General features: G+C 43.4%; 1 protein-coding gene across 1 annotated transcript in view; it reads left to right on the top strand.

Moving 5' to 3' along the window:
• vav3 (vav guanine nucleotide exchange factor 3) overlaps nt 1-27,840 on the top strand; it is a gene marked incomplete at its 3' end in the record, with an annotated part of 118,697 nt that overhangs the window by 40,633 nt on the left and 50,224 nt on the right. Inside the window, 8 exon segments of the mRNA XM_031796458.1 lie at nt 17,418-17,476; nt 17,574-17,642; nt 21,019-21,130; nt 22,970-23,062; nt 23,377-23,445; nt 23,713-23,816; nt 25,355-25,454; nt 25,787-25,882. Of these exon segments, the coding sequence (XP_031652318.1) occupies nt 17,418-17,476; nt 17,574-17,642; nt 21,019-21,130; nt 22,970-23,062; nt 23,377-23,445; nt 23,713-23,816; nt 25,355-25,454; nt 25,787-25,882 (702 nt within the window).

Genomic DNA, 27,840 nt, shown 5'->3' with positions numbered 1-27,840 from the left:
ATCTTTCTACTCAGACTATACTTCTTTAATACTCTAGTATCTCTCTACTCAGACTATACTTCTTTAATACTCTAGTATCTCTCTACTCAGACTATACTTCTTTAATACTCTAGTATCTTTCTACTCAGACTGCATTCTGCCCTCCTCTGGGCTCGCTCCTGGTTCAGCTCATAGACCAAATCAACGGTTTCAAGTTCAACTCCTCTTAAATGCTTTCCACTGAGTCTTTCATGAGGAACATTGGCTCTGCTCTCATCTTTAAAGGCATCAAGTAGAGACGGACCCAAATGGGATATCACTGGGAACATTTACTCTTTTTGATCAACTTTTAGAGGCTCCACAGATATGTTAGCCAAGTGTTCCAGAGTGTAACATAAAATTCCACCCCAGCAGCAGAAGGATTCTTTACCATGTAGAGTAGTAGTTATTTTGTATGTTTCTACACTGAGTCTTTTGTCAGATGTGCAGCAGTAAGGTGGGGGTTGGTGAGTGTGTGTGTCTCAGTGGGGGCTGGTTGGTCATCCTTGTATTGATTACCAGCGGTGGAGGAGGAGTGGGTGGTTTCGCTGTCAGTCGAGGTCTGTCGGTCGATGTGTGTGGGACGTGAAAAGTTACTCTCCAGCTACCAGACACGCACACCTGAACCTCCTCTTCTTCTCATTCCAAACTCAAGGATATAACCTATAGGATAGTGGTTCAAACTAGCATTTATTAGACATTTTGCTTGTGGTGGTTGAGCAGAGGTCATTTGGAAAACAGTGTGACTGTACTATATACCATGTGTGACTCCTGGAGCAAAATAACACATATTTGTGCATTTTGGAGCCTCATGATTAAGCATATTATAACATAATATATTAACCATTTTCACTGCTTACATATCTCAGTAAATAAGCTCTCACATCGTCTCTTTGTGAAGAACAAGGAACATTTATTAAATAAATCATGTTTAACTGTGGTATGTTGATTACAAGTTTAATAATCCAGAGAATTACTGTGTATTTGGAAGAAATTTGTCAGAATATGCTTGCACGGTATCTACGAGTTTCAGGGGAGTTTTGAATTAAGTTCAGCAAAATTGTGTAAACGTGAAACAAATGATTTTTTAACTCTTGTCGAACATGAAGAGCTGAGGTGTCAGCAACATATGTCTTACTGAATGCCTTTAGAAACCTTGCAACTTTTGCCGTTACAATGGTAAAAGCTCTCGACAGTTTTGAGAATTTGGTTTGGTTTTTCACAATTTGACCTTCCTCAAAATAGTTTCACAAGGTCCATGTCATCATTTGTAATCACTGATAGTTCCCTCATGTTCCGAACACTAAAGGAATATACACAAAAATATTTCCATTGCTTGTTTTCCAGTACAACTCATGGAGTATTTTATTTTGTGTGTTTACACAATGAGGAAACATGGCTAGGCTGTGATAGCAGCTGGATCTGTTCTAACCAAGATTACTTGTTCCCATTCAGTGGTACCCAATCATGACCAATAGGATCTTCAGTACTTGTGTATACAGTTCGTGTGTCCACACTGTTTCTTCCCAGTGTTTCAATGTGGGTGTCAGAATTGTGATGATTTGGATCTCATAAACAGTAGGAATATCATAACCGTGGTGTTGACATGACAGACCAAACATGGAGAAGACTAAGTTCTAACTGTTTGCCATGGAAGAGGAAGGGTCGAATCCTCTTTTTTTCTGACAAGTAACTCTTCAAATGAAAAAGAAACAATAGCGTGATCTTGACTAGTTTCTTCTCACAGAGCGTTGTGGGGTTCCCTGAGCCTGGCGAGAGAGACTAAAACATAACTCTCTTATTCAACTCTCATCCAAAGAGGGAGATGTTTGGTCTGCTAATGTTCCTACTACGTCATTGGAAGAGTTAGAGTAGATTTTTTGGAAAGTTATTTATTTAACTAGGCAAGTCAGTTAAGAACACATTCTTATTTAAAATGACGGCCTACCTCGGCCAAACCCTAGTCCTAGACGCTGGGCCATTTGTGTGCCGCCCTATGAGACTCCCACTCACGGCCTGTTGTGATACAGCCTGGAATCAAACCATGGTCTGTAGTGACACCTCTGGCACTGAGATGCAGTGCCTTAGACCACTGCGCCACTTGGGAGATCCAGATACTGGTACCAAGGGAAATACCATCGACTCAGAAAGATACAGAAACAGATACATAACGGAGACGTGTTTCGTGAATCTGTGTAATGAGTATGGAGTAGTGTTGCCATGGTAGAACAGGGTTTAATGGGCTCCCCTAAGGCTATGCTAATAGATGCTAACCCACATAGAGCAAAGACTTGAGATGGTTATTCGTGGCTAACCCATTGTCAAGTGAGTGTGTGCAGGGAGTGCACCGGTGTTATACCATCCACAGTACAATGGGATAGTTGATAGTTGATTGATTGTTTACCTGAATTATTAGTCCTAAAACACTACAAGGGCTTTTGTAGTCAATGAGCAAACCTCTGAAGTTTTTAATGTCACACTTTTCCTTTTAAGTTTACTCTTTAGTTGTGGTAAAAGGAAACTGTTTAGAACTCAGGCAGTTCTCCATCTCTGACTTCCCCGTTCGTTTATTTGACTCTGTGATGTCACCTTGTAGTGCTCTGCAGTCCATCCATTGGACACATTGGGAGCCACTTAGCCACTTAGCCATCATCTCTTTCAGACACAAGGGCCTCTGGGCTCTACTGAGATAAACTCAGGCTAAAATTAAAGTCTGATCCATAGTCAACAGTACAGGATCAAAGACTCCTTAAGGAGGGGAAGCTTTCGGGAATGTACATAAAGACTTCTACTTCACTACTCCTTAAGGACATTATATACTGTATATATATATATATCATGTGGCCACAATGCTTACTCTCCCTTGTTCAGTTACGATGTCAGTATTTTAGGTCTACAAATTACTCTACAAGAAGCTGAATTATTGCTGCTTGGAAACATAAGTACAGCAATGTGCATTAGTGGCTGCTCGGGGGATGTGGGGCTAAAGTCTTAGTCCGTATTTTCACCCAAAAGGCCCCTCTGAGAAGCCAGTGATTCAGTTTGTTTTATGTCCTCCTGCAAAGCGTAACACATGGCTAGTCTTTCAATCATGAGTTTCAAAGGGGATTTAGTCAATGGATTGGAGATTCTCCAAGACTATGGAATAGATGCCTGCGTTGGATATGGTGGATGCCTGTATGGTGGGTGGACACAGTAGTATTTTGCGAAATAGGACAAATATAAGCATCCACTGCATTATTTGCATTATCATTATGATTTAGTACAATCCTCAATGAAAAAGACAGGGGCTTTTTTAGATACATGCTTGATACATACACTACCATAGGGAACAGTGCTTTAATGCCAAGTGACATCTCCAAGCAACAACCTCGGAGCAATGAGCCAATCACCAGGCTGGATTTCAGCAGCGTATCTTCTCCATAGAGATCCTATTAAATTACATTCTAATTCCTAATACTATGATCTTCTTACTGGTCACGGGTGCCAGTCATGTCAAGAATAATAACAGTAGATTGTCACGGTTACATGGATTACGTGGCCGTTATGCAGATGAGGTGTGAGATTTGAATGAGATGAAAGGGAGGTGATTCCAGGGCTCCTCATTGCAAACAAATATTATATGACGCTCCATTACAGCAAAAATAGTATGAGTATGTACACCAGGTTATGTAGGCCTACAGTCAGACCCCATCAACACACCCGTTTGGAATTGAACCCACAAAACATGTCATTGATTACTTAGAATATATTATTATTATTTTCCTCGCCAAATTGTATGTGACCAAAATCTGACCTAAAGTATTGGAAAATGCACACTGCTAGAAGATCATACATACATAGGCCTGAAGTTACTTTTACTGTAGTTGTGTGAAGAATACCTAAGTACACAGCCAATCTGTCAACAGGGCAGTAAGTTGTCACTTTACACAATGCACATAGTTGCACTGTGGCACAGCTCTCCTAGTAGCTAGACAAATCTCAGTAGACCCTCAGTGCCTTCCACGATGCATAATGCAGGTTTTCCTGCCTCAGTAATAGCAAATCAGGGACACACCATTGTCCTTCTGAGAGCATTAGGTCATGGAATAATGGAGAAAGGAAACTGTCACTGTGCTGCCTGGAGAAAAGGAGCTCAACTCATTAGACAATGGCTGTGTCTGAAATTGCACCCTTTTCCTTATCCCCTATTCCCTATCCCCTATGTGGGCCCAAATCAAATTTAGTGCACTTAATAGGGAATAGGGTGCCATTTCGGAAGCGGCCAATGTGTCAATGTGCTGCTTGGAGAGAACAGGAGTAAGAGTCATGTGTTTCAGCTGCAGGGCTCTGCAGGCTCTGCCCTCAACTGTCCTCTGTGACCAGACTATCACACTTACCCTGAATCCCAAATCAACCCCTAGCCCATAGCCCCTAAGTCCTTTTGTGGATCTAAGAGGAAGAGTTGTAGTAGTGTTTTGACTATGTGTTTCTTCCCTGTAGGCTCTCTGCCCTCGCCTGTCCTCTGTGATCCTAGTCTCACTAACACACTTATACAGTGAGAGGATTTACATCCCAAATGGCACCCTGTTCTCTATATAGTGCACTACTTTAGACTCTGGGCCCTGGTCAAAAGTAGTGCACAATGTAGGGAATAGGGTGCCATTTGGGACACACATATAGTGGGAGGTGAAGTGTGGAGTGTTCTCATTGAAGCTGACAGTACAGTACAAACAGCTCGACTGTGATAACGTTTATACATCGAGATGCGGGTCTTGTCTCTCTTTACTCGAATGTTACGTAGCCCATGGCGGCGCTACATTGCATTGAAGTGTTGGTGGATTTCATGAACAGGTGAAAATATCTGCTGTGTAAGGATCAGGGAGTGAAAATGTAGTTATCAACGGACATGGAACAGGACAGGACAGCATCTGGACAAGAACACAACAACATTAATGCAGACACAGTGAACAAACGGGGGAGCATACAGTTATAGATGGGGCAATCAACAAAGGAAAGGAGTCCAGGTGAGTCCAGTGAGCGCTGCTGCGCATAATCAGTGACAGGAGTGCATAATGAAGGGCAGCCTGGGCTAGTAGGAGCAGGCGTGGCAGTACCCTGGAGGAAACAGGTACAGAAGTATCTATATCCACAGTAAAACGAGTCCTATATCGACATAACCTGAATGGCCGCTCAGCAAGGAAAATGCCACTACTCCAAAACCGCCATAAAAATGGCAGACTACGGTTTTCAACTGCACATGGGGACAAAGATCGTACTTTTTGGAGAAATGTCCTCTGGTCTGATGAAACAAAAATATAACTATTTGGCCGTAATGACCATCGTTATGTTTGGAGGGAAAAGGGGGAGGCTTGCAAGCCAAGAACACCATCCCAACCATGAAGCATGGGGAGGCAGCATCATGTTGTGGAGGTGCTTTGCTGCAGGAGGGACTGGTGCACTTCCCAAAAAGATGGCATCATGAGGTAGGAAAAATATGTGGATATATTGAAGCAACATCTCAAGACATCAATCAGGAAGTTTAAGCTTGGTCGCAAATGTGTCTTCCAAATGGACAATGACCCCAAGCGTACTTCCAAAGTTTGGGAAGGATACCCGAAATGTTTGACCCAAGTTAAACAATTTAAAGGCAATGCTACCAAATACTAATTGAGTGTATGTAAACTTCTGACCCACTGGGAATGTGATGAAAGAAATAAAATCTGAAATAAATAATTATCTCTACTATTATTCTGACATTTCACATTCTTAAAATAAAGTGGTGATCCTAACTGACCTAAAACAGGGAATTTTTACAAGGATTAAATTTCAGGAATTGTGAAAACTGAGTTTAAATGTATTTGGCTAAGGTGTATGTAAACTTCCGACTACAACTGTATGTGTGAGTACAATGCTGTGAATGCATGCTGTATGTGAGAAAGGGCTCCTTGTGAGTGTGTCTCTCTGTATGAATGTGATTGGGTATATGTTGTGTGTATGTGTATGTGTGTGAGTGAGTGTGTCAGCGCATGTGTGAGTGTGTGGTGACCAGCTCCTAGCCTTCCTCCAGGGTAGTAGTAGACAGTGGGGGTTGTTGTGATATACCTTGGCAGGGCGCCCTTGTCTTTGACCTTTCGAGGGCAGACAGGATAGAGTTATTAGTTTATCACATCCCAGTACTGCAGAAAAGAGAGAGAGAGGGAGGGGGAGAATGGGGGTGAGGGGGAGAGAGAGGGCGAGTGAGAGTGAGAAGGAGGGGGAGAGAGAGAGGGAGGGATTGGGGAGAGAGAGAGGAAGAGGAGAGAGAGAGAGAAAGAGAGAGAGAGAGAGAGGGAGGGGCAAGAGAGAAACAGAGAGAGAGCGAGAGATAGAGAGAAAGGGAGAGAGAGAGGGGGGATAGAGAGAAAGGGAGAGAGAGAGGGGGGATAGAGAGAGGAAGGGGGAGTGAGAGAGGGAGAGAGTGTGAGAAGGAGGGGGAGAGAGAGAGGGAGCGGGGAGAGAGAGAGCAAGAGAGAGAGAGAGTGAATGGCCGCCGTAGGCAGACCTGGCTCTCAAGAGAAGACAGGCTATGTGCACACTGCCCACACAATGAGGTGGAAACTGAGCCGGACTTTCTAACCTCCTGACAAATGTATGACCATATTAGAGTCACATATTTCCCTCAGATTACAGAGATACACAAAGAATTCTTTAACAAACCCTATTTTCTAACTCCCATATCTATTGGGTGAAATACCACAGTGCGCCATCACAGCAGCGATATTTGTGACCTGTTGCCACAAGAAAAGGGCAACCAGTGAAAAGCAAACACCAGAGAGGGTCAGACAGAGAGGGGGGAGAGGGTCAGACAGAGAGGGGGGAGAGGGTCAGACAGAGAGGGGGGAGAGGGTCAGACAGAGAGGGGGAGAGGGTCAGACAGAGAGGGCGGAGAGGGTCAGAGTGAGAGAGGGGGGAGAGGATCAGACAGAGAGGGGGGAGAGGGTCAGACAGAGAGAGGGTGGAGAGGGTCAGACCGAGAGAGGGTGGAGAGGGTCAGACAGAGAGGGGGAGAGGGTCAGACAGAGAGTGGGGAGAGGGTCAGACAGAGAGGGGGGAGAGGGTCAGACAGAGTGTGTGGAGAGGGTCAGACAGAGAGGGGGGAGAGGATCAGACAGAGAGAGGGTGGAGAGGGTCAGATAGAGAGGGGGGAGAGGGTCAGACAGAGAGTGGGGAGAGGGTCAGACAGAGAGGGGGAGGAGGGTCAGACAGAGAGAGGGTGGAGAGGGTCAGACAGAGAGGGAAGAGAGGGTCAGACAGAGATTGGGGGGAGAGGGTCAGATAGAGAGAGGGGGGAAAGGGTCAGACAGAGAGAGGGGAGAGGGTCAGATAGAGAGAGGGTGGAGAGGGTCAGACAGAGGGGGGAGAGGGTCAGACAGATAGATGGTGGAGAGGGTCAGACAGAGAGGGGGGAGAGGGTCAGACAGAGAGAGCGGGGAAAGGGTCAGACAGAGAGGGGAGGAGAGGGTCAGATAGAAAGAGGGGGGTAAGGGTCAGATAGAGAGAGGGGGGAAAGGGTCAGACAGAGAGGGTGGGAGAGGGTCAGATAGAGAGAGGGTGGAGAGGGTCAGAGTGAGAGAGGGTGGAGAGAATCAGACAGAGAGAGGTGGGAAAGGGTCAGATAGAGAGAGGGGGGAAAGGGTCAGATAGAGAGAGGGAAATAAAGAAACATAGAGAGAGAGAGACGTGATGGGAAGAGAGAGGGGTAAATGGAGAGAGTGAACGAGGAGAAGTAAATGAGTGACAAAATGATAGATAGAGAGAAATAGTCAATAAAAGAGTGAGGGAGAGAGAAACGTGTGTGGCGTTCCAAGCGCTCTACATGAGTGATCTGTGTGATCTGTACATTTATCCAAACAACCCTATTGAATAATGAGATATTATGGACATTAATAAGCTGTGAACTGACTGGCAAATATTTATTCAGTTCTTAGCCAATCATGTTTTCATTGGGCAGTTTATTGGGATGGACTGTGTTATCAACAGCGTTATATACAAGGAACTAGTATACAGTTTCGTTACATGATGTTTTGGTCGTCCATCATATCCGATGATGACTTCCACTTCTGAGTTAACGGTGAATTCCTTGGTGACTATAGAGTCCAAACCCGAGATCCACAACCATTATTGCAGGCGGGGCATGTGTTGTCTGTGTTGCCGTTTCTTTGTGCAATAGCAGAGCTGGCGCCAGGTGGACCGGTCGGCAGCAGCGTCCTCCAGGTCTGTGGGTTTGATGTTGCACTTCTTCAGCCACGTTTTCAGCTGGTTCTTGTAGCCCTTCATCTGCCTCCCTGCAGACCACGGCCAAGGTGTATCTGGCCGCACAGGATCTTCCGCCGCAAGCACTCCTGAAACATCCTAACGACATGCCCAAGCCAGCGCAGTTGGTGTTGGGTGACCATGGTCTCTATGCTCTTGCAATTTGTCTCAGCAAGTATTTCTGTAAGGGGCACACGGTCACACCAAGGGATTCCCAAGAAGTGCCGTGAACAACATCAGGACTTTTCATGGCCTTTGTCGACCTCTCCAAGGCCTTCAACACTGTAAGCAGGGAATTACTATGGGGCATTATACTCAAATGTGGCTGTCCAGACTCATTTTTAAACATCCTTTGCCAGTTCCATGATGGGGTGATGCCTCATGTGGACCGTACTCCTGTCCTTTCTGAATCCGCATTGTGACTCTGGCAGCAGTTCCTCTGTGATGTTGTTCACCAGCCCATGTAGCATCACCTTGGCCAGGACCTTGCCTGCAACAGCCAGAAGGGATATCCCCTGGATGTTGCCGCAGATGGAAGTGTCGTCCTTGTTCTTATAGATGGTGACAATGTTTGCATCCCGCCACTGTTGAGGGACGATCTCATGGTCCCAAACCTCAGTGATCTACTGGTGAAGCGTTCTGGTGCCGAAGTAACCTCCCTTCTTATGTAGCTTTGCCGGGATGCTGTCAGCGCCAGGAGTCTTGTTGTTCTTGAGGGAACGGATAGCTGATAACACCTCCTGGAAGTTTGGCGAAGGGTTGAGGTCTTGAATGGGTGGACGGACAGGCAGTTCTTCCAGGATGGAGTGGTCTGTGGGAGAGCGTTGATTGAGTAGTGTTTCAACGTGGTCAGCCCGTCTCATCAGGATCTGGTTTTGGTCCTTCAAGAGAGTCAGACCGTCAGCTGTTTTCAGGGGGGTGATGGTGTGACTTCTAGGGCCATATATAGCTTTAGTTGATTTGCAGAAATTGTGCATGTCTTTTTTGTCGGCGTCAATTTGGATTTCCTGTGCCTTATTCGTCCACCATTCGTTCTGCAGAGCACGCAAGGTTGTGTGTATACACACACACACACACAGCTGGGGTTTTAGCGGATGTATTGCTAAAAGCTGAAGCAGAGCAACACCAGATGTCTTGGGTTCACTGAAGTACCCCTTTTCTGAGTAACACCTTCTCTAGAACTGCTTTGTAAGACCAGTTCTATTTTCCCGAGCACTGAGTGCATTTGTGAAATTGCTGACTGTTGAATAGACCTCTTGTGGTCTTCCCCACTCCAGAAAAAGAAATGTAAATTATTTGTCACTAAGGGCAATTACACAATTAAGTGCAAAAAGGGATTCTAAAACTTTCCTGGGTCTGTTTTCCCTACTGCAGATAAAAGTACTGTAACAACCCTTTCCTGGGTCTGTTTTCCCTACTGCAGATAAAAGTACTGTAACAACCCTTTCAACAATAGTTGAGGGACATAGTTTCCCCTTTGAAATACAAAACAAGATTTAAAAAAATCTTGTTCATGTTTAAGTGACACACACATGTGCATGTACACACATGCGCACGCACACACACACAAACACACACACACACACACACATTTAACACACATGTTTAAGAGAAACACACACACCTGCTGTGGCTAAATACGCTATTATCTCTTAGTCACACAATAAACTTACTGGAAATGTTTTTAATTCCAAGATAGCTAAACCCTTGTCTTAAACTCAGGGCAGTGAGTGAAAAAGCCCATGAAAGCAATTTAACATATTTAATTCACTCACAAACTTCGTCTAAAAGTTTCAGTATTGATTATTTTAAACCCAAGAACATGTTTTAGAACAGTAATCTCAGTAAGAAATATGCTAACATGATTGCAGTTGCTAGCTAGATAGCTAGCTAAAACGGTTGCCTAGCAACAAACATCTTCAGGAGATATTTGAGAAGTTTGTAAGAAAATCATTACCTTAATATATTGTTGAGGAAGTGCACTTACGAACTATGTTATGAACTTCTTATTTTTTTTCTTAAGAAGTATTTTGTGAATCTGGGCCCTGGTCTTCTTATGATGCCGTGAGCTGAAGTCTGCTCTCTATTGCACACTCCATAATCATAACTTGAAACTCTGTGGTTGGTACGGAGTAATATGCTGACCTGGTTTTTAATGTCAGTGTTCAAAATGAGTTCATTTATAGTCAACAACTTTGAACTTATTTTTTCAAACATTGCAAAGCTTTGTAATGATGTGTTTTCTGGTTTGTGGTTTAGATAAAGTGGGTTGAAAGTGAGCAGTATTTTAAAGTCTGTATAAAAATGGTGTTTTGTTAGAATGTGCTTGGTGTTTATGATTCATGAAGCCAAGCTATTACAGAGCACTCGCCCTAAACTGGCCCCAGAACATTCTGGAGACCTTCCCAAACACACAGCTCAGAAAGCATTAACAGCCTGTCTCAGGAGAGGCGTTCATTCAAACCTGCCACGCAATCACACCACGCCCGCCTGCACGCACAGACTTACGCACACACGCACACACACACCACCAACCACACCAACAACCCCAGCTGGTCCCAGAAAGCCTCACTAACCATCAATCACTCTGAGCTATTACATCATTTCCTGTTCGTCAGCCAGTCAGCCTGTCAGTCAGTCAGCCGGTCAGTCAGCCACCTAGTCAGCCATTCACCCAGCCAGTCAGTCAGTTAGCCACCCAGTCAGCTATCCACCCAGCCAGTCAATCAGCCACCTAGTCAACCAGTCAGTCAATCAGCCACCAAGCCAGCCAGTCAGCCAGCTAGTCAGCCATCTAGTCAGCCAGTCAGTCAGTCAACCACCTAGCCAGCCACCCACCCAGCCAGTCAGCCACTTAGTCAGCCAGCCACCAAGCCAGTCAGCCAGTCATCCAGTCAGCTAGTCAGCCAGGCAGCCAGAGACCCAGCCAGTCAGCCTGTCAGCCAGTCAGCCAGCCAGTAGGCTTCCCAATGGGACCAACAGGCAGAAGATGACCTTATAATCAGATCTACAATCAGTTGACTCTCCTGCAATCCTAGCCTTCAAAAACCAAGAGGAGAGAAACAGAACTAACTCTCAGAATTCAGCCTAGTGCTCCAGGGTGACTCACAGTACAGGTTCATGCTCTAGTGAGATGTTAGATGGAGTATTCTAGACAGAACATGGGTTCATAGAAAGATGATGCAACAGAGAAGACAGCCATAGAGAGATCAGGGTTTAGGGAGAATAGGGGGAGAGTGAGAGGGGGGAGTCCCTGTGGAGACTGTCTCACAGGCTGCATACGCTGCATGACTATGTCTAGAGCCAAACACGCCAACATCTCAGTGTGGGCATAGCGTGAGTCTACTGGTACTGAAAAGTCTTCTCTTTTTCATGCCAGGTTCAAAAGATAACAGCCTCTGCTTTCAAAGGAACACAAAGGACACACAAGCACACACACATTAGTGTAGAGTGTCTATGACCCTAATATGATGTACTATCTGACTCCATTATTATCTGAAGGCTATAGGCCCATAAATGTATCCAATGGTAGCAAAGGTTACCTTGCATCGCCACTCAAAATACTATAAGATGCATGTGTATAGGTTTACCGTTATTCAGTTATTAAGAGGCTAAGGAACAAAGAGCTAAAATCTTGCAATCGATGTCCTAGCAATAAATGATTGAGTTAACCTTAGCTTAGAGATGCACAGTTACATGCTGACCACACCGCTCGCGTTGCAAAATAAATGTACATGTTATTCAATCATCGGTCTGTGTAGCCGGGTGCTAAAATAGAACATGGTTCTACTTGTGATGCTCAGCGTGCTGCAAGTCCTGCTTCTCAAATCTCCTCATTGGCTTTTAGGAGTATATACCCACGTGCCATCTCCTCATTGGTTTTTACGAGCATATACCCACGTGGGTGATTGAAAGATGAACGTAGGTCCACACTCCAGTCAGTTGTAGTAATGCTGTTAAGTTGGTGGCCAACTGCCATATAAAGTCCAAAGAAGAAAAAGAAGCCTGAAGGAAGGAGGAGAGATGACGAGAAACAAATTTGGTTTGCCGTTTTATCTGTGGATTAATTGTCAGAGTAGAGGACCTTGTGCATTTCAGGTAAAATAACCACCCAAGGTTTATATCCCAGGAAAAATTTGCCATAAATGTTTGTTTGTCCTGATCGCGTCTGGTGTGGGTGAACAAAATCAACTTGCGCGCGATAGCGCATGCGGACGCACGTGTGCGGTCTAGTCAGCATGTTAGAGACTGAGCATATATGCTATGTATATTGGGAGTAACATTTACCATTAGACATTTCACCAAATAATCATTCAAAGGAATATTACTCAGATTGTGAGGACTACGGTTCGAATCTATTTAAATGTAATCAGATGTTTTACAGTTATGCAATACGAATACAATTAACAAATGGTACATCCTTTGTCTTAACAGCATGGAACATTCACCACTATGACATACACACGTACAGTACCAGTCAAAAGTTTGGACACACCTACTCATTCAAGGGTTTTTCATTATTTAAAAAAAGTTCTATATGGTAGAATAATAGTGAAGACATTAAAACTATGAAATAACACATATTGAATCATGTAGTAACCAAAAAAGTGGTAAACAAATCAAAATATATTTTATATTTGAGATTCTTCAATGTAGGCACCCTGTGCCTTGATGACAACTTTGCACACTGTTGGCATTCTCTCAACCAGCTTCACCTGGAATGCTTTTCCAACATATGCTGAGTTCCCACATATGCTGAGATCTTGTTGGCGGCTTCTTCTTCATTCTGCGGTCCAACTTATCCCAAACCATCTCAATTGGGTTGAGGTCGGGTGATTGTGGATGCCAGGTCATCTGATGCAGCACTCCATCACTCTTCTTCTTGGTCAAATAGCCCTTACACAGCCTGGAGGTGTGTTGGGTCATTGTCCTGTTGAAAAACAAATGATACTCCAACCAGATGGGATGGCGTATAGCTGCAGAATGCTGTGGTAGCCATGCTGGTTAAGTGTGCCTTGAATTCAAAATAAATCACAGTCAGTGTCACCATCAAAGCACCCCCACATCATCACACCTCCTCCTACATGCTTCATGGTGGGAACCACACATGCGGAGATCATCCATTCACCTACACTGCGTCTCACAAAGACACAGTGGTTGGAACCAAATATCTCAAATTTGACTCATCAGACCAAAGGACAGATTTCCAACCAGTCTAATGTCCATTGCTTGTGTTTCTTGGTCCAAATCTCTTCTTCTTATTGGTGTCCTTTAGTAGTTGTTTCTTTGCAGCAATTCGACCATGAAGGCCTGATTCCACCCAGTCTCCTCTGAACAGTTGATGTTGAGTTGTGTCTGTTACTTGAACTCTGTGAAGCATTTATTTGGGCTGCAATTTCTGAGGCTGGTACCGCTAATGAACTTATCCTCTGCAGCAGAGGTAACTCTGGGTCGTCCTTTCCTGTGGCGGTCCTGTGGCGTTCCTCATGAGTGCCGGTTTCGTCATAGCGCTTGCTGATTTTTGCCACTGCACTTGAAGAAACTTTCAAAGTTCTTGAAATTGTCCGGATTGACTGAACTTCACGTGTTAAAGTAATGATGGACTGTAATTTCTCTTTGCTTCTGTTTTTTTGCCATAATATGTACTTGGTATTTTACCAAATAGGGCTATCTTATGTATGCCACCCCTACCTTGTCAAAACACAACTGATTGTCTCAAACGCAGTAAGAAGGAAAGAAATACCACAAATGAACTTTTAACATGGCACATTACTTGAAATGCATTCCAGGTGCATTCCAGGCATTCCAGGTGACAACCTCATGAAGCTGGTTGAGAGAATGCCAAGAGATCAACGTTTAAACCCAGCTTTTATTCTTCCAAGAGCGCCAAATCCCAGTATCTTCCATCATAAAAAATAACCTCACTTTGCATGGCTCAAAACATTAAAACAGAAGGCATAAAACTACACATGCATTCTCTAATCTAATCATCACACCTCAACACTGTATGATAAGAGCACACCCCTGTGACGCTCCTCTGGAACTGTCCGCCGTCCGACAAACAGAATAACACAGGTTCTGTGTAACAATCAATCCATAGCACTTACAGTACAATAAAACATATGAAAATACATAGCTCTTTAAGAACTCTTGAAACAAACACTGCCTTCACACAGTAACATTCATTTAGTCATTTCAAGTTTCATCAGTCATCACACTTCTCCTGGTGTCAGTCTCCCCAGGACCTCTGTGAGAACGCCTCTTCCTGAAAATTGCCACGGCGAAAGTGTGACTATCCTGCGAGATGCAAATATACAGCCATCCATCCAGATAATGTCAAATTGAATCAACACGCCTTTGTCAGAAAGTCACTACACGCATCTTCATCTCTGTCCTTCATCATCGTTCACATTTGTTCACTCTTTCTATTTTTCCACTACATACACACATTTTTACATATGCACTTCTGTGCTCCTCTTCTGTCTGTAATGATAAATAGTGTTTCCCCACAACAGTGACCCTATGGTATGCTGGTCACACACACAGTGTCACAGGGGTTTCAGTAGATAGTGTCTGAGGTGATGCTAACAATGGAAACACATGTGATTCCTTGTCTTTCTCTCTCTACCCCTCTCTCTTCCATCTCTCTCTCTTTCCTTATCTTTATCTCCCTCTCTCACCATCTCCCTCTTTCTCTCTCTTTCTTTCGCCCTCTCTCTCACTCACTCTCTCTCTCTCTCTCTCTCTCTCTCTCTCTCTCTCTCTCTCTCTCTCTCTCTCTCTCTCTCAATTCAATTCAATTCAATTCAATAGATTTATTGGCATGGCGAACATGTTAACATTGCCAAAGCAAGTGAAATAGATAATAAACAAAAGTGAAATAAACAATAAACATTAACAGTAAACATTACGCTCACAGAAGTTCCAAAAGAATAAAGACATTTCAAATGTCATATTATGTCAATATACAGTGTTGTAACGATGTTCAAATAGTTAAATTACAAAAGGGAAAATAAATAAACATAAATAAGGGTTTATTTACAATGATGCTTATCCTCATTGGTTTCTCTTTTCTTGTGGCAACAGGTCACAAATCTGCAGTGATGGCACACTGTGGTATTTCACCCAGTAGATATGGGAGTTAATCAAAATTGGGTTTGTTTTCAAATTCTTTGTGGATCTGTGTATTCTGAGGGAAATATGTGTCTCTTAGGTTAGGAAGTGCAGCTCAGTTTCCACCTCATTTTGTGGGCAGTGGGCACATAGCCTGTCTCCTCTTGAGAGCCAGGTCTGCCTACGGCGGCCTTTCTCAATAGCAAGGCTATGCTCGCTGAGTCTGTACATAGTCAAATCTTTCCTTAAGATTGCGTCAGTCACAGTGGTCAGGTTTTCTGCCACTGTGTACTCTCTGTTTAGGGCCAAATAGCAATCTAGTTTGCTCTGTTTTTCTCTCTCGCTTTTCCCCTCTCTGTCCTTCTTGCTCTCCATCCCACTCCATCTCCCTGTCTCTGGGCCCCACAGGGCCTGCAGTCATGTTGGGGAAATACTACACCCTTATCTGACACATTGGGGCGGCAGGTAGCCTAGTGGTTAGAGTGTTGGACTAGTAACCGAAAGGTTGCAAGATTGAATCCCTGAGCTGACGAGGTAAAAATCAGTCGTTCTACCCCTGAAAAAGGCAGTTAACCCACTGTTCCTAGGCCGTCATTGGAAATAAGAACTTGTTCTTAACTGACTTGCCTACTTAAATAAAGGTTAAAAATTAAACAAAATAAAAAGATAAAACATTCAATAACACTAAACACGTTACTGTGACCTCTAGTTGGGGTCAACAGCAGAATGAACCACAACCTTCATGATGCACTTCACCTAACCCAGTCCAGTGGAGAGCAATAGTAGTATCATCAATCTGCTTTGAGTCACAGGCCAATTAAAAACTATAGATCTCTTGGCCAATATCCTGTGTGTGGTTGTGTGTGTCTATTAGTAGCGTGGCTGGGTGAGGGAACATCTAGATTGAGCTAGTGTGATCAGTATTGATCAGTGAGAGCTGAGGGCTAGTGATGAAGTGTGTGTGAGTCTGCGTTTACAGGCCAATAGATCGTCTGCAGAGAAAAAGGAAGAAATTACACCAATGAATCAACAGGAGATTTCTATAGGTTACGCAATATGAAGCCACTATAAGAACATGTTTGTTGAAAGTTGTCTTTTTGATCACCCAGCATACAATGCTCTTATTGTACTGTATCAGGTCAAGGGCATTGTCATTACGGACCAATTCAGCATGAAATTACATGTCATGTGTCATACATGTCAATCACATGTTAATTGACTCACAGAGCCAAACACTACTAATTCATTTAAAGATACAATCATTGATTTTATTCTTCAACCACGTTTACACTATTGTATCGCCATATTGGTCTATTTATATTTTTGCAATTTCATTGCTATTTTATCTAGTAATTTATGTAGCGTGATTTATTAACAGGAATTTCTATAGGGATTATAATGGGGAAATATAAGATCACTTAAGGTTCACATTCAGTTTAGAGTGATTATCACATTATTTTGCATATTTATATATTTCCCCTTTCTGTAATACATATGATTTCATGTTCTGTTTTTGACACTCAAGGTCGGGGTTGATGGTCACTAGACTTGATACTGAATGTTATGGATTATTCTCATATCTGTTGATAGTGATTGATGCCAGACTGAAGGTACAAGGACCTAAGACACACTGATTATTCCATGTTGTGCTGTATTGATGACATTCTTTAGCAGCTGATAGAGTCATAGCCTTTTATTTGGGTTTCCTACAAGCCTCTCAGGTTGGTGTTTAAAGAACATTTGGTGATGTCGGAAACAAGAAACAAAAATATGTTAATTAACTTTGCAATTAAACACCATGTTCTTAACTTTATGGATTATGTTGGAATGTCATGTAATCACTCACTGTTTTTATTTATTTTTATACTATTTACTACTCTTCCACAGGTCTCTTAGTTAATGCTCTACTATTGGATGACACTGCCCTCTACTGACTTAAACGCAGAAGTACAACATTAATATGATCATTACAATAACCAAGTCTATAACATTTCCATTCATTTTCATTGCAGGTTATGGACACATTGTCCAAACTGTCCCACACCACGATTTCAGAACAAACCGGAATAAAGTAAGTTCTGACCAAGTGTTTATTCCAATTTAAAAATTGAATTGGGTTTTGTATTAGTACATGTTTGGTGGCATGACATCACCTTTCTTTCCAAAAGGGCTTTTCCTTCAGAGGAGAGTCTAGAAGAAGATGAGGACATCTATAACCACCTAGAAGACTTGATTGAGTAAGTCCACCTCACCTCTCTACTCACAACTTCTTGTCCCTGGCTTCTTCTGGGATAACACAGCTGCTAAGCTAATTGGCTTAGTTGATGTAGGCTGTCAGAGATGGCCAGTGGCTCTACTCACACTGTCCCAGGCTTCTGGACGAACCCACACAGAAACACAAAGAGTCACAAACCCACACAGACACACAAAGAGTCCCAAACCCACACAGACAGATGCACACAAAGATTCACAAACCCACACAGATACACAAAGAGTCCCAAACCCACACAGACACACAAAGAGTCACAAACCCACACAGACAGACGCACAAAAAGTCGCAAACCCACACAGACACACAAAGAGTCCCAAACCTACACAGACACACAAAGAGTCCCAAACCCACACAGACAGACACACAAAAAGTCACAACCCACACAGACACACAAGGAGTCACAAACCCACACAGACACACAAAGAGTCACAAACCCACACAGACGCACAAAAAGTCACAAACCCACACAGACACACAAAGAGTCACAAACCCACACATACACACAAATAGTCCCAAACCCACACATACACACAAATAGTCACAAACCCACACAGACATACAAAGAGTCCCAAACCCACACAGACATACAGAGTCCCAAACCTACACATGCACACAAAGATTCACAAACCCACACAGATACACAAAGAGTCACAAACCCACACAGACACACAAAGAGTCACAAACCCACACAGACATACAAAGAGTCACAAACCCAAACATACACACAAAGAGTCCCAAACCCACACAGACACACAAAGAGTCCCAAACCCACACAGACAGACACACAAAATGTCACAACCCACACAGACACACAAGGAGTCACAAACCCACACAGACACACAAAGAGTCACAAACCCACACAGACGCACAAGGAGTCACAAACCCACACAGACACACAAGGAGTCACAAACCCACACAGACACACAAGGAGTCACAAACCCACACAGACACACAAGGAGTCACAAACCCACACAGACACACAAGGAGTCACAAACCCACACAGACAGACACACAAAGAGTCACAAACCCACACAGACGCACAAAAAGTCACAAACCCACACAGACACACAAAGAGTCCCAAACCCACACATACACACACAGAGTCCCAAACCCACACAGACACACAAGGAGTCACAAACCCACACAGACAGACACACAAAGAGTCACAAACACACACAGACGCACAAAAAGTCACAAACCCACACAGACACACAAAGAGTCCCAAACCCACACAGACAGACACACGAAAAGTCCCAACCCACACAGACACACAAGGAGTCACAAACCCACACAGACACACAAAGAGTCACAAACCCACACAGACGCACAAAAAGTCACAAACCCACACAGACACACAAAGAGTCACAAACCCACACATACACACAAATAGTCCCAAACCCACGCAGACACACAAAGAGTCACAAACCCACACAGACACACAAAGAGTCACAAACCCACACAGACGCACAAAAAGTCACAAACCCACACAGACACACAAAGAGTCACAAACCCACACATACACACAAATAGTCCCAAACCCACGCAGACACACAAAGAGTCACAAACCCACACAGACACACAAAGAGTCACAAACCCACACAGGCATACAAAGAGTCACAAACCCACACAGACGCACAAAAAGTCACAAACCCACACAGACACACAAAGAGTCACAAACCCACACATACACACAAATAGTCCCAAACCCACACAGACACACAAAGGGTCCCAAACCCACACATACACACACAGAGTCCCAAACCCACACAGACATACAGAGTCCCAAACCTACACATGCACACAAAGATTCACAAACCCACACAGATACACAAAGAGTCACAAACCCACACAGACACACAAAGAGTCACAAACCCACACAGACACACAAACAGGCACAAACCCACACAGACACACAAAGAGTCACAAACCCACACAGACACACAAACAGTCACAAACCCACACAGACACACAAAGAGTCACAAACCCACACAGGCATACAAAGAGTCACAAACCCAAACATACACACAAAGAGTCCCAAACCCACACAGACACACAAACAGTCACAAACCCACACAGACACATAGTCACAAACCCACACAGACACACAAAGAGTCACAAACCCATGCAGACACACAAAGAGTCACAAACCCACACAGACACACAAAGAGTCACAAACCCACACATGCACACAAAGATTCACAAACCCACACAGATACACAAAGAGTCCCAAACCCACACAGACACACAAAGAGTCCCAAACCCACACAGACAGACACACGAAAAGTCCCAACCCACACAGACACACAAGGAGTCACAAACCCACACAGACACACAAAGAGTCACAAACCCACACATACACACAAATAGTCCCAAACCCACACATACACACAAATAGTCACAAACCCACACAGACATACAAAGAGTCCCAAACCCACACATACACACACAGAGTCCCAAACCCACACAGACATACAGAGTCCCAAACCTACACATGCACACAAAGATTCACAAACCCACACAGATACACAAAGAGTCACAAACCCACACAGACACACAAAGAGTCACAAACCCACACAGACATACAAAGAGTCACAAACCCAAACATACACACAAAGAGTCCCAAACCCACACAGACACACAAAGAGTCCCAAACCCACACAGACAGACACACAAAATGTCACAACCCACACAGACACACAAGGAGTCACAAACCCACACAGACACACAAAGAGTCACAAACACACACAGACGCACAAAAAGTCACAAACCCACACAGACACACAAAGAGTCCCAAACCCACACAGACAGACACACGAAAAGTCCCAACCCACACAGACACACAAGGAGTCACAAACCCACACAGACACACAAAGAGTCACAAACCCACACAGACGCACAAAAAGTCACAAACCCACACAGACACACAAAGAGTCACAAACCCACACATACACACAAATAGTCCCAAACCCACGCAGACACACAAAGAGTCCCAAACCCACACAGACACACAAAGAGTCACAAACCCACACAGGCATACAAAGAGTCACAAACCCAAACATACACACAAAGAGTCCCAAACCCACACAGACACACAAACAGTCACAAACCCACACAGACACATAGTCACAAACCCACACAGACACACAAAGAGTCACAAACCCATGCAGACACACAAAGAGTCACAAACCCACACAGACACACAAAGAGTCACAAACCCACGCAGACACACATGCATGCAAACATGTGCACAATCACATGTGTATGACGGCGCGTAGGCTGATGATAACAACAGCAGTATAAATGTTACATTATTATAATGGTAACCCGTTTGTGTGTGACAGTGAGAAAGGTGTGGAGGACGAGGAGGATCTTTATGACTGTGTCTATGATGATGAAGACGGAGGAGAGATCTATGAAGATCTGATGAAGGCTGAAGCCGTCCGTCCTCCTCTGGTTAGTTCAAATCAAGTCAAATTGTTTTGGCCACATGCTTTGTAAACAACAGGTGTGGACTAACAGTGAGATGCTTACTTAAGGGTCCTTTTCCAACAATGCAGAGTTAGAGTAAATATAAAAATAGTGACACAAGGAATAAATACACAGTGATATTGAATAACAATAATGAGTAAAAATAACACGGCTATACAGGGAGTTCCAGTACTGAGTCAATGTGTATGGAGTTCTCTCTCTCTCTCTCTCTTTACTTCTCACTACTTCTCTCTCTAATAATACTTTACAATATTACAATGAGTAATATCAATTAACATGAGAACACAGTAAGAAATGAATGAGGCCAATAATGAAGTAGTGAGAATATTACTCTCGGTTTACAACCAAATAGCATTGAAGTTGACTTTTAGATTTTCTGTGTAGTCTTCTGTGATATATTTTTATTTTTGCTTAGTGATACTTTAGTTGGGCCAGATTTTCTGGGTGTTGTCCTGAGGCTTTGTTGGGTTGGTAGCTGGCTGAGGGGACTCTTGGGGGTCACTTGTTTTTAAATGATTCTAACATTTGGTGGCTCTTTTTTGGATATTAATCAGAAGAGGGAATTGGCCTAATTCTGCTCTGCAGGTGTTGTTTGGAGTTGTCATCTATACTCCGAGACTCTTACAGAACTCCACATGCATGGTTTCAATTGGGTGTTTGTCTCATTTGTCAAATTCTTGCTTGGTAAGCGGACTCCACACTTCACTGCCATAAAGTGCAATTGGTTCTATTATTGATTCGAATATTTTGAGCCAGATCCAAATTGGTGTGTCTAATTTAATATATATTTCAATGGCATAGAAAGCCCTCCTTGATTTGACTTTCAGTTCATCCAAGGCCAGCTTGAAGTCCCCTGTGGAGCTATTTCTTTGTCCCAAGTTTGTGTAGGTGTGTGTTCTATATGAATCGAGCCCAGTAGAAAAGCTTCCCTGACATCTAGACCTTTTCTGCCGTAACATAATGTGCCTTCTTGAAATCGACTGTCATTGCCCAAGTCTGACAGAACTGCTGCAGATGATCTAGCTGTTGCTGTAGCTCGTATTTTGTCGGTGACAGCAGTACCAGATCATTTGCGTACAGGAGGCATTTTATTCCTGTGTCTTTAAGACTGAGACCGGGGGCAAAATACATCTGTATGTTGACTGTGTACGGCTGTTGAAGGAGGAGGACCAAGGTGCAGCGTGGTGAGCTTACATATTCTTTATTTAAATGACGCAGACAAAAACAATAACCACTACGACACCAAACCGTGAAGCTATAGTGCCCTAAACAATGTCAACTTCCCACAAAGACAGGTGGAAAAAGGGCTACCTAAGTATGGTTCTCAAACAGAGACAACGATAGACAGCTGCCTCTGATTGAGAATCACACCCGGCCAAACACAAAGAAACAGAAAACATAGAAATAAAGAAACTAGAATGCCCACCCTAGTCACACCCTAGCCTAACCAAAATAGAGAATAAAAGCCTCTCTATGGCCAGGGCGTGACAGACTGCACACTTGTTATTTGGGTACATAGATTTGTTGACATGTGTCCATTTTCCATTTTGGGTTCTGATGTGGTACGAAACTTAAACTAAGCTCATGAGGCATTTCTAAGTTATATTGTTCAAGAAGCAATAGGTGTATATCATACATTTATAAGTTTAAAAAATGATGTAGCAGGTATGGATTCTAGCTTTAAGGCTCTGCTTTGACAGCTGTGTGTGTGTGTGTGTGTGTGTGTGTGTGTGTGTGTGTGTGTGTGTGTGTGTGTGTGTGTGTGTGTGTGTGTGTGTGTGCGTGCGTGCGTGATCATTACAGAAGCAGGTAGAGACAGACATCAGGAGCTGCTGTCTGACAGAGATCAAGCAGACTGAGGAGAAGTACACAGAGACTCTGGACTCCATAGAGAAGGTAAGATGTTACTGCCAAATACATCCCCTACCCCTCTGGTGCTACAACCAAATACCCCCCCCCCCCCCCCCCCCCCTTCATACAGTATTCTCACAATCCTCTTCGTTCATTAACCATTCCGTTCATGACCTTATGAAAACCGTCCCTTATGTAGGCAGACACTATTTAAGATTAAGATTGTTCTGATAAATCACTTGTGTGGTCATTATTTGGCTGACCCAAATAGTTCCCGTAAACATGCAGCAGCTGCTTACCTACCTCTCCTGTTTAAGTGGAACCAACTCTTTTTCTTACACTCTGTTTTTCACATCCAGTATTTTATGGCACCTCTTACGACATTCCTGTCCTCAGAGGAGATGAAGAAAGTGTTTGTCAACATTCCGGTAAGTTACAGGACAGAAACCCCAACCATCCACATGTAGATGGTACAGATAGAGTTTGCAGTGACATTTTAGTCATTTAGCAGACGCTCTTATTCCAGATTGACTTACAGTCGGTGGATTTAACTTGCTACGTTGAGTGGTAAAAAAGCCAACACATATCACAGTTATTGCAAGTAGACCCTTCTCCAAAATATCAGCTAATACCTGTTGTCCCAAGACCTATGGGTCTTCAGTGTTTGTTTGTCATGGACTGTTGTTGTGTTTCAGGACCTGGTTAAGGTTCACAAGAGTCTCATGGTGGAGATCCAAGACTCTGTCCGCCATAAAAGTGCTCAGAACATCTACCAGATCTTCATCCACTACAAAGAGAGGTACAATTCCACAGAACTATCCCACTGGGCACAGACGTCGGTTCAACGTCTATTTTTGATTTACATTTGGTTGTAAAATCTTGAATTCAATGTGAAATCAACAACAACAACAAAAATCACATTGAATTTGTGTAAAAAGTTACATGAAAAAAAAGACGAAATTCCCAGTTTTCCGTGTTGAAAGAAACAGTGTTGATTGAACCAGTCTTGGTTTTCTGTCTCGTTCTCTCAATCTCTTGTTTTTTTCGATCTTTCGCTCTCTTTATTGGCATGGGAAACATATGTCTACAAATGAAATGCACAATAAACAAAAATGAAATACACAAGGGAACATTAGTAAACAATAGACCCACAAAAGTTTCAAAGAATATAGACATTTAAAATGTTATATTATTGGCTGTGTACAGTGTTGTAACAACGTGCAAGTAGTTGAAGTTGGAAAATAAATAAATATATAGGTTGTTGGTGCTCCACTTGTTGCCCTTTTCTCATGGCAACGGTCCACACATCTTGCTGCTGTGATTGCACACTGAGTTATTTCGCCTAACAGATATGGGAGTTTATCAATGTTTGAGTTGTTTTCAAATTCTTTGTGGGTCTGTGTGACCTGTGGGAAATATGTGTCTCTAATGTGGTCATACATTTGGCAGGAGGTTAGGAAGTATTGCTCAGTTTCCACCTCATCAGTGAGCACATAGCCTGTCATCTCTCGAGAGCCAGGTCTGCCTATAACGGCCTCTCTCTGTATATAGTCAATGATTTTCTTAATTGAGGGTCAGTCACAGTGGTCAGGTATTCTGCTACCGTGTACTCTCTGTTTAGGGCCAGATAGCGTTCCAGTTTGCTCTGTTTTTTGGTTGATTCTTTCCAGTGTATAGTTATCTTTTTGCTTTCTCATAATTTGGTTGGGTCTAAATGTGTTTCTGTCCCGGGGATCTGTGGGGTCTGTTCGTGTTTGTGAACAGAGCCTCAGAACCAGCTGGCTGAGGGTACTCTTCTCTCTGTAGGTCAAGGCTTTGTGGTGGAATGTGTGGGCATCGCTTCCTTTTAGGTGGTTGTAGAATTTAACAGCTCTTTTCTGGATTTTGATAACTAGTAGGTATAGTTGTAATTCTCCTCTGCATGCATTGTTTGGGGTTTTGCATTATACACAAAGTATATTTTTTGCAGAATTCTGCAAGCAGAATCTCAATTGACTGTTTGAATTCTTGGTTGGTGAGTGGACCCCAGACCTCACAACCATAGAGGGCAATGGGTTCGATAGCTTATTAAAGTTTTATCCTCATGAGTTTTATGTTCCTTTTGATGACATAGAAGGCCCTTCTTGCCTTGTCTCTTAGATCGTTCACAGCCTTGTGGAAGTTACCTGTGGCGCTGATGTTTAGGCCGAGGTAGGGTTAGGGACCATTATTTTAGTCTTACTAAGATTCACTGTCAGGGCCCAAGTCATGTCCCAAGCCCAAGTCTCTCTCTCTCTCTCTCTCTCAATTTATTTCACCTCAACAATACTGACTTTAATATACTGATATCTTTTCCAGATTGCTAATATATGGGAAATACTGTAGCCATGTAGAAACAGCCATCGTTGCTTTGGATGACATCTGCAAACACAGAGAGGACATCCGGATGAAGCTGGAGGTAAAGTCTGCATCAGTCTAAATCAGTGGTCGGATACAGCCATCTAGTGTTTACCATAGGTATTACAGGCCATGGCACACCATCTGCAAACACAGAGAGGACATCCGAATGAAGCTGGAGGTAAAGTCTGCATCAGTCTAAATCAGTGGTCAGATACAGCCATCTAGTGTTTACCATAGGTATTACAGGCCATGGCACACCATCTGCAATTCTTTTTTATTTGTTTCAATTAATAAGTACTATATTTTTTTCTCTAAATGAATATGTTTTGTGTTATATTACAGTGACAGTTCAAATACCATGCGGTATGATTTATTTATTGTGTTTGCCAGGAATGTGCAAAGAGAGCCAACTATGGAAAGTTTACACTGAGGGATCTGCTAGTGGTCCCTATGCAGCGGGTACTCAAGTATCATCTTCTTCTACAGGTAAGATATATATCTTCAGAGAGCTGAGAATGACTTCCATTCAACTGTTACCTCAGTACCAGGGATAAAGCTGCACTACTGACTATCACCAGTTACCCATGTTTAAATCATACACTAGTCCTGGACGCCTCTGGATGTACAGTACCAGTCAGAAGTTTGGACACACCGACTCATTCAAGGGTTTTTCTTTATTTGTACTATTCTCTACATTGTAGAATAATAGTGAAGACATGAAAACTATGAAATAACACATGAATTCATGTAGTAACCAAAAAAAGTGTTGAACAAATCAAAATATATTTTATATTTGACATTCTTCAAAATAGCCACCCTTTGCCTTGATGACAGCTTTGCACACGCTTGGCATTCTCTCAACCAGCTTCATGAGGTAGTCACCTGGAATGCATTTCAATTAACATGAGTGCCTTGTTAATTTGTGGAATTTCTCTACTTCTTAATGCGTTTGAGCCAGTCAGTTGTGTTGTGACAAGGTAGAGGCGGGATACAGAAGATAGCCCTATTTGGTAAAAGACCAAGTCCATATTATGGCAAGAACAGCTGAAATAAGAAAAGAGAAATGACGGACCATCATTACTTTAAGACATGAAGGTCAGTGAATGCGGAAAATGTCAAGAACTTTGAAAGTTTCCTCAACTATAGTTGCAAAAACCATCAAGTGCTATGATGAAATGTCTCTCATGAGGACCACCACAGGAAAGGAAGACCCAGAGTTACTTCTGCTGCAGAGGATAAGTTCATTAGAGTTAAATGAACCTCAGATTGCAGCCCAAGTAAATGCTTCAAAGAGTTCAAGTAACAGACACATCTCAACATCAACTGTTCAGAGGAGACTGCGTGAATCAGGCCTTCATGGTTGAATTGCTGCAAAGAAACCACTACTAAAGGACACCAATAAGAAGAAGAGCCTTGCTTGGGCCAAGAAACACAAGCAATGGACATTACACCGGTGGAAATCTGTCTATTGGTCTGATGAGTCCAAATTTGAGATTTTTGGTTCCAACTGCTGTTTTTGTGAGACTTAGAGTAGGTGAACTGGTGATCTCCGCATGTGTGGTTCCCACCATGAAGCATGGAGGAGGAGGTGTGATGGTGTGAGGGTGCTTTGCTGGTGACACTGTCCTTGATTTTTTTTGTTTTCAAGGCACACTTAACCAGCATGGCTACCACAGCATTCTGCAGTGATACGACATCCCATCTGGTTTGCGCTTAGTGGGAGTATCATTTGTTTTTCGACAGGACAATGACCCAACACACCTCCAGGCTGTTTAAGGGCTATTTGACCAAGAAGGAGAGTGATGGAGTGCTGCGTCAGATGACCTGGCCTCCACAATCACCCGACCTCAACTCAATTTAGATGGTTTGGGATGAGTTGGACTGCGGAGTGAAGGAAAAGCAGCCAACAAGTGCTCAGCATATGTGGGAACTCCTTCAAGACTTTCTGACTGTCGTAGTCATACAGCAAAAATAGAATGGAGGAAAAAGAATAAGCAAGAGAGTTCCTGAAAGAGATAAGAAGAGGGATAGAGAGAAAAGTAGTGTGTGTGAATACCCTGATAAGGCATTACTGCAATCAGTCAGTCAGGCTGCCCTCTGGTCCTGACTCCTGCAGCTCTAACGTTAGTCCTAGGCCACCACTGCATGGGCGGACATGTTAGCAGTCAGGGGCAAGGTGGAAAGGTGTGTGTGGTTGTGTACGCTCCTAGGGGGTTGACGTGTGACTGGCGGTCAGCTCCGAGCCGTCTTCTCTTTCTCTCCCTTCCTCCCTGTCGGTGCAATCCATTCCACTCCATAGGACAGGAAGCACTGTTGCGTAGGAGAGAGCCAGTCAGAGCTGTCTGTCTGTCAGGGCTGTGTGTGTGTATGTGTGTGTCTGTTTGTCTGTTTGTTTCGGGCTAGGAGGTCTGCATGTGGACCCTGGGGACCTGGCCTGGCCTGTG

Source organism: Oncorhynchus kisutch, linkage group LG18 (genome assembly GCF_002021735.2).
Source record: "Oncorhynchus kisutch isolate 150728-3 linkage group LG18, Okis_V2, whole genome shotgun sequence".
Taxonomy (NCBI): domain Eukaryota; kingdom Metazoa; phylum Chordata; class Actinopteri; order Salmoniformes; family Salmonidae; genus Oncorhynchus; species Oncorhynchus kisutch.
Note: the sequence above shows the minus strand (reverse complement) of the source record. Positions and strands in the feature narration are given on the sequence as shown.